This window comes from Psammomys obesus, unplaced genomic scaffold (genome assembly GCF_907164565.1).
Source record: "Psammomys obesus unplaced genomic scaffold, mPsaObe1.curated_primary_1811, whole genome shotgun sequence".
NCBI classification, from domain to species: domain Eukaryota; kingdom Metazoa; phylum Chordata; class Mammalia; order Rodentia; family Muridae; genus Psammomys; species Psammomys obesus.
Window position 1 is genome coordinate 21,263,556 of NW_026596051.1, and position 13,609 is coordinate 21,277,164.

At 45.0% G+C, this 13,609-nt stretch overlaps 1 protein-coding gene across 1 annotated transcript in view; it reads right to left on the minus strand.

Annotated features, from left to right (window-relative positions):
* Zbtb49 (zinc finger and BTB domain containing 49) overlaps window positions 1-13,577 on the minus strand; it is a 20,682-nt gene extending 7,105 nt beyond the window's left edge. The window contains exons 1-4 of the mRNA XM_055624310.1: window positions 13,486-13,577; window positions 10,301-10,467; window positions 6,900-7,978; window positions 4,117-4,163 (exon numbers count right to left, since the gene is read on the minus strand). Coding sequence (XP_055480285.1) covers window positions 4,117-4,163; window positions 6,900-7,978; window positions 10,301-10,452 — 1,278 coding nt within the window. The 5' untranslated portion in view covers window positions 10,453-10,467; window positions 13,486-13,577. The remainder of the gene's footprint in view (window positions 1-4,116; window positions 4,164-6,899; window positions 7,979-10,300; window positions 10,468-13,485) is intronic.
* Window positions 13,578-13,609: the final 32 nt, after the last annotated feature.

Here is a 13,609-nt window from a genome sequence, read left to right on the forward strand (position 1 = left end):
CACACACACACACACACACACACACACACACACACACACACACACACTAAACCAGTCTGAGCCATTTATAGCAAGGACACCCTTTACACACTTTGTTGCATACCCTCAGGGGATTACTTGTTTTAAAGCAAATGCAACCCATCTTCAGATGTACAGTGTAACAAGCATTGAAGGCTGAGGCAGGAAGACTACCTCGGTAAGCCAATGACACCAAGCAAGTATCAGGGTAACCAGGACTACATAGGGAGACTGTCTCAAAAAAATAAAATAAACAAGAGAAAGCAACAGCAACAAAAACCTTAACATGTCTTTACCATTTCACATGGAAATACATACCAAAATCAGCATCTTTCCCTAGATACAGAGGTACATACTCGGATGACAAACCGCACAACACAGATTAAATAAAACTGATGGAATGACTTGGGCGCAAAAACCCAAACAACCAAACCGGAGTGCAAATTCAGGTAATTTGTACAGATGGCCCATGAGACCTGACCTTGTTATTTTAGGTATCAATCCATGCTTTTTATTTTTAGCCATGCTATTGGTATCCAAAGTGTACAGACCACATCTTTAAAAAAAAAAAAAATCTGCAGTTGGGTTTACAGAAACTATGCCAAGAAGTGATAATTATGTTACGACCAGAGAGCTCTGCTCAGTGGCCGCATGCACCGCTTAACTCAAGGCTTATAGAGCTGTACTGCATTTTACAGAGAAGTCGGCTGAAGTGCTGAGAGGCTTTGGGTCACAATACTGGGAGGGAGAGAGCTAATTCACCTGGTTTTGATGTTGTTGTTTGTTTCCCGAGACTGGGTCTCACTATGTTGCCCTGGTTGGCTTGAAACTATGTAGAGCAGGCTGGCCTTAAATTTGGAGAACCGCCTGCTTCTGCCTCCTGAGAGCTGGGATTAAAGACATGCATCATCATGCTTAGCCTAATTCAGGTTTATCTGCTAACTTCAAAGCTCATATTTGCAAAAACAGATTACAGGTGTACACCACCATAAAGCATTTTATAATAAACGTTCTGATGTGGACTCAAACTTTAGTATTCAATAATAAAGAAACCTGGACTCTCTTTCCTATAGAGGGTAGCTGAGTAAAAGTGAGGGCTTCACAAACTCAGAGAAGGCATCTCAGATATTATTCATCTAGTTAAATTCCAAGTCTTTAGGATTTTAGAAAATAGTAACATTAAAAAGACACAAACATACACTTCCCCTGTTAACGTCATGAAATGATGTGACTAGCCCTGCCGAAGCCTGGGCCCCAGGTTAGTGTTTCAGGACATGGTCATTAAGGTATCCCTGCTTCTTGTACTTTCACCAAGGATGGGGTAAGCGATTGCTCTGATGTCAGCCCAGGACCTAGGACTCTGCCTCTGAACTGCCCCAGAAGGCTTCTTTGACATACTACATGGGACAAGGGAAGCCACCACACCTAGACAGCACTACCAGAAAACATGCTTTCTCACCCAAGACTGACCTCTGCTTATGTGGTACCAGCTGACCAAAGCTTCTCTTCCTGCCTCCCTGGGAAGAAAGAACAGCTCTGCTACTCTTCAAAGACAGCTGACTCACCAGGCTTTCCCTCTCCCCCATGTGCTGATGTCCTTGTGCACCACCCAGGAAGCACAGTACACAAGACATGGCCATTCTCTAAGAGAATGTGATGCTATAAACAGCTGAGTGCATCATCACACACCCAAGACGATGCTGACTAATGTGCCACAGTGGCTGTTGGCACTTAGTAAAGCTGTGGATAAGTACAGACAGACCAACCCTTCTAGACACCCAATCCTTTGGAAATAGAATCAGAGATTCTTACTGGTAAATGTTTTCAAATTCTCCAAAGAAAAAGCTCTTAGGAACTTGGTACTTATCACTCTGTCAGATCAGAAGGGGCCACCCACTGGTCCCAATCCACTGTGACCACCACCGCTCACTCTAGTCATTCCCAGGACGATTTATAGCAGAAATGGGAGGGCAGGCTATTATCTTCTAGGTGTCTTAGACAACAGCACCCTGTCCTCCACCCACAGCCGTAGCAGTCTCTAAAGCTTATCCAACGACAGTCAAGTCCTTAGCCTGCCCCAAATGCCATGCCTGTCAGGCAGCCATGACTGCTGTCTTCTCTCTTTCTGCACTGTTCCTACATGTATTCTGGCATATACGTCCCAAGTTTCCTTGTCCTTGACTGTCCACACAGCTATTTCTTCCTCTGAAGAACAAGCTTCTCAGAATCTTACTCATGTTTGTCCCATCCCAGCATGTGGTAGAGCTAGGGGCAGGTTAGTAACATACAACTCTTGCTGAATCAGGCTTTTAAAACAGTCCTTTTTCAGAATGGTTTCATTACTCATTACTCTGTTATGAAAATAAAGCGGCAAGATCCATCTGAAAACCACAGCTATAGACAGCTCTGCATTCATAAAAAGCAAACAGAAGCAGACACCAGCCCAGAAGAAAGGTGTTTTCCAGACAGCCCCTCTGGGTGGCATGCAGAGGGTGGGCACAGATCCAGGTCTAAAGCATGGTTCTTACACTGGGCTGCACACCAAAATCACTGCTTAAAAAGATGGCAGAGATCTACTCAAAGCAAGAACTGGGCATTTCTAAGGGATAGTATAGCAGCAGTGCTGGGGGAAGGAGGAACACGCAAAACCCACATGTGAAGACCAGAGGACAACTTGCTGTAGCTGGTTCCTTCCTTCTACCGTATGGATCCCAGGTTGGAATCATTTGTCAGGCTTGGCAGCAACATCCCTACCTGCTAAGTTATCTCACTGGCCCCAGTCATCAGCAGCTAGGATGAAAGTGTGGTGGTGGAGAGGACCACAGAAAAGCTGGGGTGCAGAGCCATGAGAGAGGATACAGGCTGTTCTAAGAACCTCCTCTCATCAACTCCTTACTCCTGCGTTCTCTAGGGCAGGTGCTCCTTCATCCTTGTCTAACACATCAATACTCTGGTTCATCCAAGGTCACAGGACAGTAAATCTGACAGAGACAGGTTCAAATTCAAACCCTTAAGCTTCAGAGGCCAGGCTCTGCACTCTAAGTGCCCAGGTGAAAGGCTGTGAAGGCCTCCCTGAGAATGGTGATAGAGGGATCACTTAACACCTGTTCATAGCTGGGGCTCCTAATGATACTGGGACATGATGTTGCTCCTAAGTCATTACCCTGGGAAGACAAGGCCAACCACAAGAGTTGCAGGGAGTCAAGGAGAGCTAAGAGTGAACTGAGTAAGCTAGCCAGTGCATGGGAAGATAGAACGAATACCCTCAAAGGACCCCAGAAGAAGGGTGTGGTGGCACTCGCTGCTTCCATGCTCCATAGGGGTTCTTTCCCAATCTCTGCCATATCACAGTCTCCTGTTCTATGACAGAACCAGCCCAAAGCCATTTTTCTGGCTGAGCAGAACTTCACCCAGCACCACTATGGAGCTACTACACTGAGTAGGGCAGCAATGCTGACTATTCCCCCTGCAGAATCCCCCTCTGAAGCCTGGGACCCTGAATGTGACCATGAAAAGAAGGTCTCTAGTTCAGAGAGAACAGCAGCTGCCCAGAGCCAGACTATGACACTGGACACTTACTGTGTGGAAAAGACATTTCTGAATGCCTTTGAGTCCAGGCCCAACACAGTACTTGTCACAGCAGGGCACAATAAGTGTGTAAAAAAATTCCACCATGCCCAAATGACCTTCCTAGAGGTCAGATCAAAGGCTGCAGTCAACGTAGGGAATAAAAATGGCTTGGTCTATTCTTGCCCAATATACTGCCTGTAGTCCCAGTGAGAGTATTTGTCTTAGACCTAGCCCCAGCACATAGTGTGGCTCCAGGGAAGCTTTGTGTGGACTACTGGAAACCTCAAACACACCAGGGCAGGGCCCATCATCAGTGGAGGAAAAGGAAAGGTGCCTCGAGGGCTCTCACTCACAACGGCAGCACCATCTAATGTGCTGGAAATGTACGTTCTGACCCAGTCCGGAGTCTTTAACCTGCAGCTACCACCACAGGTTTCTCTTCCAAGGACAAAAGTGAGTCTTATTGGTAATAAAATAAGCAATGGGTTCAGGCTTCCAATTATCAACAGTAAATAACAGTATTCCCACCTGAGAGAAATGTTTCCCACAAATGTTACATTCAAAAGGTTTCTCACCTAAAAGAAAACAAAACATAATTTGTTGTCAGTATAAGAATTTGCACAATCATTTTTGTTTAAAATATTCACTCTCCTGAGTCATCCCTTTCCAAGCAAGTATTCCATTCTTTTGTGTTTTATTTTAGAACAAAATTTCCCTCTGTAGCCCAGGCTGACCTGGAACCCTCAGCAATTCCTGCTTCAGCCTCCTGAGTGCTGGGATTACAGGTGAGAGCCACATCCGGCCCATAACATTGTTTATCCCCAAAATGAGGCACAAGGCATCACTACTTCCAAATACTTATCTCTCACTTAGAGACTCCAGAAAGATGATAAAAACTCAAATGTATATAGCTCATCTAAAAGTCAAACTGTTCTCCAAATACAAACCTATGGTAAAATAAAGACTGCCTGGTATCCTCTCAGCACAAAACCAAATGACAACTTTCTTGCTGCATGTCTCTACTTGACTTCTGACTCCTAACAGAGTGAACAAGCCCTACATACTGTGGGGGCTATTGACACAGGTGGCCTGAGGAGCAGCCCTCTGCACTATCTCCCTGCCTGGGCTGAGACACAGAAATGGGCCTCCACAGAGGAGAGGAGAGGCGTGGCCTGCTGTCTTCTCCACTCTGAGTGCAGGACTCAATTATTGCACTGGGGGACAGAACAGAGGGAGAACACGGCACTGCTACAGTTGTTCTGAACAAAGGTCTGCTGGGAGGTGTACTTACAGGATGCTACCTTTAGTCTGCATGAGCCTAATAAACGGATGTTGAACCTCCAAGAGCTGTCATTTCCCAACTCTCCCCAATTCAAGTGGCTACACTAAGACCCTCTTAAAAATAACAACACTATTCTGCATACAGGGTGTGTGACCTTGGCAATGGCAGCTTGCAGTGTTCTGGGATTGTACTAAGATAGTCTTTGGCCCTGGATGATAATGACCATGTAAGCCCATGTTTTGCCTTCTTTCTTTAACTTCAAAAGTAATAGATAATGGTAAGCTCAAGAGCCCATAAAAGAGATGAGTTTAAAAAAAGAAAAGTCATAGTCACAGAGACCAAAGTTTTAGCAACTATACTCCAGTGGGTCTTGGGAGACCTTTTCATTGTTACAACTGAGGCTCTACAGAGCTTTTGTCCTATTGGCTGTGACTATCAATGTTGGAAATGCAACAGGAGGCATTTTGGAGACAGAGAAACACAAGTCTCATTGGCCACGAGCGGGGCACCGTCACACACCATGTGGCCACTGGCAGCTTTCACGGCACGCTGAGAGGAAGAAGGTGGCATCTGCACCATTCTGAAACGGCTCTGGCCTCACAGATCTCTGGCGTCCAGGCCTCACTCTGCTGCCATCTCAATGCAGCACTTATGTCGGAGGAAGTGTTTCTGCCCTATGACTATATCTGTCACTCACAGGTGCTCTCCATCATTAGTAATTTAATTTTTCTCCTTTAAAGCTACAACAGGTAAGTTTCTAAAAGAAAAATGAAATAAAACCGATAGTATTCCTCAGGCTGTAGGAAATTAAGTAAACAGAATAATTTAAATCAAGCTGTTTTCATAGCAAGACTGAGTGAGGGCTGCCTATATTTGGTCTCATTTTAGACTCGTAGTGATGGAACAATGGCGGCCTTTACATTTGAATACACTGACATCTATAAAGGCTGTTATAAATAGTGAAGGGTCTCCACTGATGCACAGATGTGGAAACCACCTGAGCAAACCAGAAGTCCAAAGTGACAGGGAAGAGCATTTCAGGAAAGGCAGCTGGCAGCTTACAAACAGGACAATCTGGAAGCATGCTGCTATGCGTTGCTGCTCGCGGCTATGTCTAAGACTGGGTCTCACTCTGTAGCTTTGGCTGTCCTGGAATTCACTATGTAGACCAAGCTGTCCTCAGACTCCAAGAGATCTGCCCGCCTCTGCCTCCGCAGTGCTGAAATTAAAGCTGTGTGCCACTCCACCCAGCTCACGGTTATGCCTTGTTATTCATTCATGATGACTAATAATTCCATCTCAGTTAGCCAGGGGAAGAGTGAGGCATAGGTATTACACAGTGTGATGCATATTGTATAATACCCTTAAACACTTTTTTGGAAAGACAATAGTAGGAATTAAAATAACAAACATTTGGAAGTTCAATGTCTCAGGTAGAGCAGTTTTCATTTGAAAATATAAGGTGAGGAGGGGGGCTGGGGTCAGACACAGCTCAATGGTAGAGCAGTTGTCCAGCATCCTTGTACCACTAAAACAAAAACAAACAAGCAAACAAAAAAAAAAATAAGTAGTTAAAGTTGGTTCTTACTTAGTTTACTTACTGACTCCAAAATTCTAACTTTTCATATTAAAATTACTTTGGAAAAAAGTTTAAGGATTCAAATCTAATGTTACAGTTCACTATCCATCTACAATCTGCTGAGAAAATAAGCTTAAGAACCCTAAAGAGATAACTAAAACAGTGCCTGTTTTAGCGTTAGAAATCTGAGTGTATCAAAGCAGCTGACTGTGCACCAGACAGATGGAACCGATCATGAAAGGACGCCATCTTTTTACAGCAGCTTGATGACACTCTGCACACAACATAAGCACATGTCATCAAGAAGTGCAGCAGATGGCAGCTAGCACCCTGGAGCCTCAGTACAGATAGTGGCTCCACCAAGGAGTCAAGTGTCTTACAGATAAAGCCTGGCAAGGGAATAGGCAAGGCTGCTTCCTCCTCTGTGCCTGGGAGCTCGGGGCAGTGTACCTGTATGAGACCGTTTGTGCAGCTCCAGATTGCTTGGGTGTTTAAAAGGCTTCCCACACAATTCACACGCATACTGTCTCTGGGACTGGAGGGCCTGGGATGGGTCTTCCCATGTGGCTGGGGCTCCCGGCACCTCTGCCTCATGGCTGCTCTCAGGACCCAGTTCTTCCCTCCCTTTTTCTTCAGTGGTCTGGCTCCTGGCTCTCTCGCCTGCATCTTCCTTAGCAGCAGATTCCTCCCTCCTGACCAACCCATTCTCTGACTCAGGATGCAAAGTACGCTCGGCTGACTGCTGGGACTTGAGAAAGTTTAGTTTCTTCAGGTGCATGGCCTTCTTCAGGCGCATCTGCTTGGCAGGTAGCTGGCAAAGGGGGTCTGCCTCGGGGTCAATGCCAGAGTTCTTAACAGTTGGAGCCAGGAAGGTGGAAGGCAAGTGCTCTGGAGAGTCCAGAGCGCCTGGACAGCCCTCCACAGAAGGCTGTGAGTCAGCTGCAGTGAGGTCTGTGGAGGCACTGGGAGGGAGTGGCTGTTCTGCCGCAGGCTCCTGGCTGGGGCAGGCGGTTTGCTTGTAGTACTGCTTGCTGTACAATGTTCTGAGTTTGTAATAGTAGTTGGGCTGTTTGCTGGGCAGCTCTGGGCAGCTGCCACCTGCAGCATCCGGTTTCGACCCTTCTCCTGTGGAACGACTGAAACCTGCTGATGGAGCATGAGGATTCAGATCAGCCAGAACTTTAGCATGCGGGCCTTCTGCAGGGCACGCCTGCAGCGAGTGAGGAGGGTAGTGCTCACCTCCCGCACAGGTGCCATCCAGAGGCACACTCTGCAGGGAGAAGGCACCGGCACAGGGCAAGCCTGGCAGCTGGGCTGCAGAGGCTGACTTCAGAAATGTGTGGCACAGATTCAGAACATTCTGCACTTGCAAACACTGTGCCGTGTCCAGCATCACCTGAATGTTGTCCTGGTTAAGGTCAAGATGTGACGTGTACATGAAGTCCAGGATCTGCCCTATGCCGCTGACGTTTTTAACATCTAGGTGAAAAACGTCGTTCTTCTGGCTTGAAGAGTTCTGAAAGAGGCTCCTGACAAAAGAAAGAACACATTAGCCACTTTCAAAAGAAAGAATGCATTGGCTACTTTCATATTCTGCTAACTTTTTCTTTTCAAGTTCATAAAAAATTTCAAAATATTATTTCTATGAACACTAAAGCATTTGTCACAACTATTTTTAATGTTTTATTTCCCAAGTTAATTCATTTTTATTGATTTTATTTCAGTATTTTTTTATTTGATTGTGTGTTTAAGTGTACTGTGTGTGTGTGCGTGCACACGTGCACAAATGTGGAGGGCAGAGGTAAGCCTTGGGTGCTGTTCCTCAAGCACCACCACCCTGTTTTAGGAGAACAGAGTCTCTAACTGGCCCAGATCTTACAAAGAAGGTGAATCTGGCTGGCCACTGAGCCCCAAGGATCCATTTGTCTCTGTTTCCCCAGCTCTGGAATTAGAAGCATATACCACCATGCCTGGATTTTTCATGTGGGTCCTGGGCTCAAACTCAGGTCCTCATGCAGAAATTCTATGGAACATGATCTATACTGCTCAAAGTATAAATAACCACATGCAGCAATTATACAATGACATACAACAGCAAAAAAAGGAAAAAGGGACATTACAAACTTCAGTCTGACATGATACAGTTCACATCATAAAACATACATGCAAATATTTATAGACCTAAGTGCCTTACAACTTCTAAAGATAAAGACAGAAAGAATAACCAAGCCTCAGTATATACTCCCTATATAACATGTAATTTGGCTGCTAAGGTTTTTTTGTTTTGGTTTGGTTTTTTGAAACAGGTTCTTACTATGTAGACTTAGCTGGCCTGGGACTTGCTATGTAGACCAGACAGGCCTAGAACCCACAGAGATTTACCTGCCTCTGCTTCCCCAGTGCTTGGTGTGTCAGCTACCATGCCTTTCTCGCTGCTAACTTTTGCAGAGACTCAAAGGTTCATAAATCAACAGGAAGAAATGCACCTTGACTTAATGAAGAAAAAGGCAAGAGGTCTGGGCTCCTTGTTCCAGCATGAGGCAAGGTCACAGTGAGGGAACTGGCATCAAGCACAACTTGTGAAGATGATTTGGGTACATAACTGTCTCACAAACCTGCTGCAAACATTTTGCCAACAGCCTTCGGTTTTTATGCCAGCTCAGAATAGCCAACACACCACTCCTGCAAGAGCTAACTGTCCGGGGAAGAGAGAAGAAACTGAAGACAGCAAAGCCCAAGAATATGGGTTCATTCTGCACAGGACAAAAACTGCCATCCACTGTACTGAACTGAGTCATAAAGTGTGTGGAACAGTGCACACAAGAATCCAAGGCTTACTGCCACAGTGTAGGGTTATCAGAGGAACAGAAGGTCATTCTCCATACACTGCTGACCAGAGCAGGTAAATGTATTCCAAAGAGGAGCTTGGTGTCTAAAGAGAGATTTACTAACCAGAGAATTTACTTCTAAAGAACAGGCAATTGTACAAAGGTTTATCTATATTGAACCACAACCGCTTATTGTTATTTAGTATATATGAGTAAATCATAGTCTGGCGTGGTGGCACATGCCTTTAATCTCAGCACTCAGGGTGGCAGAGGCAAGTGGATTGATGTGAGTTCAAGGCCAACCTGTTCTGAAAGAGAGCTCAGGACAGCTAGGCTACACAGAGAAACCCTGTCTTGAAAAGAAAACCAAAACTCCACCCTCACCTCCCAAAAAAGTAAATCACATAAGCCAAAACTATGGCAGGAATAATTAAATTGAAGTTAAACCAAAGATTTTCTGACAACACTCCAATAGAGGCATAAATTGAACTGCCTTAATTTAGAAAGGGAGGGAAGTAGGCAAGTAGGAAGAGAGGGAAGAAGAGGGGAAAGCATCTGAACACTTTCCCCATGCTGATTTCTTGCTCTTCTTCCAATCATCCCTATCTGGTCTTGGCTGGCCTGGAACTCTCTATCCTCTTCCTATGGCCTCCTATGTACAGGGATGACATATGTGCACAACAACAGCCAGCAATCTCCACTCCAATTTCTATCATAGTAAAATTCCTACCACAGATTCAATTCCTTAATTATTTTATTCGGAAAAACGGAAATAAGAGAGAATATTGAAATTAATTCTTTTCAATCACTCCCCCATATACTTTAGCCAATAGTCTATTTTTCTTTCAGGTTACTCTAAATATAAAATGATATTAACTCAAGAAATAAGAAAACCCAAAACTCTCATTTTGTTTAAACAACAAAGACAAAGACAGAAAAATCCGCGAGGAAGGTGAACCGTAGCCACAATGCTTTCCTGCCAGGGTCTCCTTGGCAGTGAAGGACATAGTGTGAGGTACTCACCTGAAATACTGGCTGAAGGCTGCCAGCACGTTCTTGTGTGCTTTGAAGCAGACTCCCCTTACCACCAGCATGCAGTCACAGAGCAGGCCTTGGATCCGCTGCTCTCGCAGCTGCTGAAGGAGGTGGCAGCTGTGAATAGCAACAGGGTCCATACTAGACCATGAGACCTACAGCAGAGAATGCAGGTAAGAGACTCTCAAGGACACCATTGGGACAAAAGAGGCCTCAAATGCACAAACCACCCTTGGCTTTCATTATGTCCATCAAATTTTATTGCTTAAAATGCACACCTACCCACTGAGCTGTTTTGGCAACATCTAGCCCAGAGCTGTTCAGCCCAACTCTCTGCAATATGGAAATGTCTCCTTTTAGTGATCCATTATGGAAGCCATTAGCTATATGAAACCCAAAGCACGTGAGTATGCTAATCTAGAATATGGCTATGATAATACTGTATGCATTTCTTTTATGGCCAGCTATGAATATGTAAAGTTAAAAATAAAAAAACAATACATATACACAAACAAATATTAAAAAAAAAAGAAAGTCAATCAGCTAAGATCAAACCTGTATTTATTAAATACCTGTGATGCTTAATCTTGACCTTCAACTTAATGGGACTGAGACCCCCAGGGATGTACCCTTCTCAGTGTCAGAAAGGCTTAAATGAGCGGGGAAGTCACATGAGGGATGTCACCCCTGAATGTAGGTGACATCATTCCATGGCTGAATATAAGTAAGAAAGCAGCCGAGCAGTAGCGTGCACCTCCCTGCTTCCTGGGTGCAAATGCGATGTCAACACCTGTTTTTTGCTCCTGCCAACAGGCCTCCATTGCCATGATGGACTGCACCCTCAGACTATAAGCCAAAATAATCTCTTCCTTAAGTTGCTAGTATCAGACTTTTTGCTATAGCAGCAATGAAAATGACGAATACACACCTATTCTGGCATGCTGACGGAAATGTAGTTTACAACCTGGTGATCCTTTTGAGCCAGGCCCTGCCAAGAATTGATGTTTTACCTATCTCAGACCCTTTCCTCTGAAAACCTTGAGTATTACTTTTATGACGTAAAACTCATCCTTGTGAGAGATGTCATTTTGTACAGCAGCCTAAATAACATAATGCCTGTGTACTTCAGTCAGTATTTCTAGACCCTAAATCTGGGTACTATTTCTGAGTCAACAGTATTCATTTTTGTGAAATAAGCCAGATTACTTTATAAAAATAAAAAATCTCAGTGTAAACACGTCTTAAAATTGCTGTGCACTTGGGACTGAGTTAATTGTTATCAGAAAACTTTCTTCTCCAAAACTACACTGTGCTTTAAGTACAGTAAAACGATCTGGGTCAGGCTCTAGAAGTCCTGGCCTGGCCCAACACCAGTTAAAAAAAAATTGGGCTGATCAAATTTCACTTTTATCTCACCCTGATAAATTTTTCCTTGCCTGCTGTAACACCTACAGGGACCCTCTCACGCTAAACTGTAGTTTGGATATAAAATAGTTCTCAAAGATTTAAGGCTCAATCCTCAGTGCAGCAGAGTTCAAATGTGAGGTGGCTAGATGATGAGGGTGTGAATTCCTCAGTGGGTTGATCCACTGATAAGTTCACAGCTGAGTGGACTATTAGGAGTGCAACCTAGCTGGCAGAAGTGACAGTCTTTATGTGGCAAAGACACAGTCCAGATCTGTTTCACGGATCACTGTAACTCTGACACCTGAAAGTGTATGGGGCCTCACAGGTATTCAGTTTATCGTTTAGTAATAGAGAACTATGGGGTTCCTTCAGCAAGCTACAATTAAAACCAAAAATATAACAGCAGAAAGATCAGTGTGAAAGACATCAAACAATGGAAATGCCAATCGAAGAAATGCCAAGTAGAAGCAGAAGAAAACGCTTGGGATGGTGTGAATGAAGAGGAGCTTCTCAAAAAAAGAGTCGTCTTAATTGAATTTTAACATAGGAGGCACCCACAGGAAAGGTCTTTCTGTGTGGTTAGGTGATTCTGCCAAGCAGTTAACACCAGGGGATGATTTGAGGGAAGTTTTCTGTGGAGCTTTATATCAAGCTGTAGAGGGATCCCTAGTTAACTACAGTACAGACATGTGTGCATGTTCAGTGTATATGTGGGTACATACGCGTGAAGGCCAGAAGCCAACCTTGAGCATTGTTCCTCAGGAGCTGTCCACCTTGTTTTTTGAGACAAGGTCTCTTATTGAGATGTGAGGCTCCAGGGATCCACCTATTCCATCTACCCAATGCTGGGATTACAAGTGCGTGCCACCAAAACGGGCTCTTTATGCATTCTGTTGCATTCTCTGGAACCTCATAATTTGATTATCTGTAAAGATTAGACCTTTAATAAGGCAACTGGGCTAAAAAGAGTCCATTAGCATGAGTCCTGTTCCAATATAACTGATGATCTTACTTAGGAAAATGTAGACACAAGCAGAAATGTCAATGCTGGAGTGGCACAGCATCAGGGTCACCACCTGCATGCCAGAACAGTCCTCTAAAGCAAGCAAACCTGATGCCACCACATTCATGACCATCCATCCTCCAGACTGTGAGAAAATATCTCTTATCTGAAACACCTTATTCTGTTGTACCCTGCTTTGGAAGCCACAACAAATAGAGAAATCTCCCTGTCACAGACAAATTTCCCATCCCAGGGTTGATGTTTCTCTTAATACTAGTCATAGCCAGTTTGACTTTCATCCACTTATTTAAGCAAGCGTGACCACTATCATTTACCAGATGCTGTCTTACGGGCGGACACAGCTAACGTTTGGCAAGTACTTACTAAAACACACACGCCCGCCCAGCACCCAACTTGAACCGACTCATTTAGTCCTACAAGGTTCCGAGGACTAGTGCTGAAGTAAGTAATAGCATTCTACAGAGGGGACATCAAGGTACAGATGGCTACGTGGTGAATGAGGTACGCAGCGGCTATGAGGCCCAGAGTCCTAAGCGTTTCTCCTATCTTGGGGCGACGCAGGTACCAAGAGCTGCGTTGACAGCAGCAAGGGTGACGGCGGGAAGGAGGCCGGCTCCGATGTCCGGAGCCTAAGCTTTTTGCTCGCTCGGGCCCCGCTACACTGTGCTGTCAGCAGGCCCGCGCGCACCCCAGCCTCGCAGACTCGCAGCCTGCGCGAGGCCAGCGTCCCGGGACGCCTTACCCCCGGAGGCCGCTCCTGCCCGGCCGCCTCCTTGTCACTCGTCCCTGTCAAATCTTCGGCAACAACTGCAAGACTCCAACCGCCTCAGAACCATTCCGACAACGCCCCTCTGAAGCACGTCGGC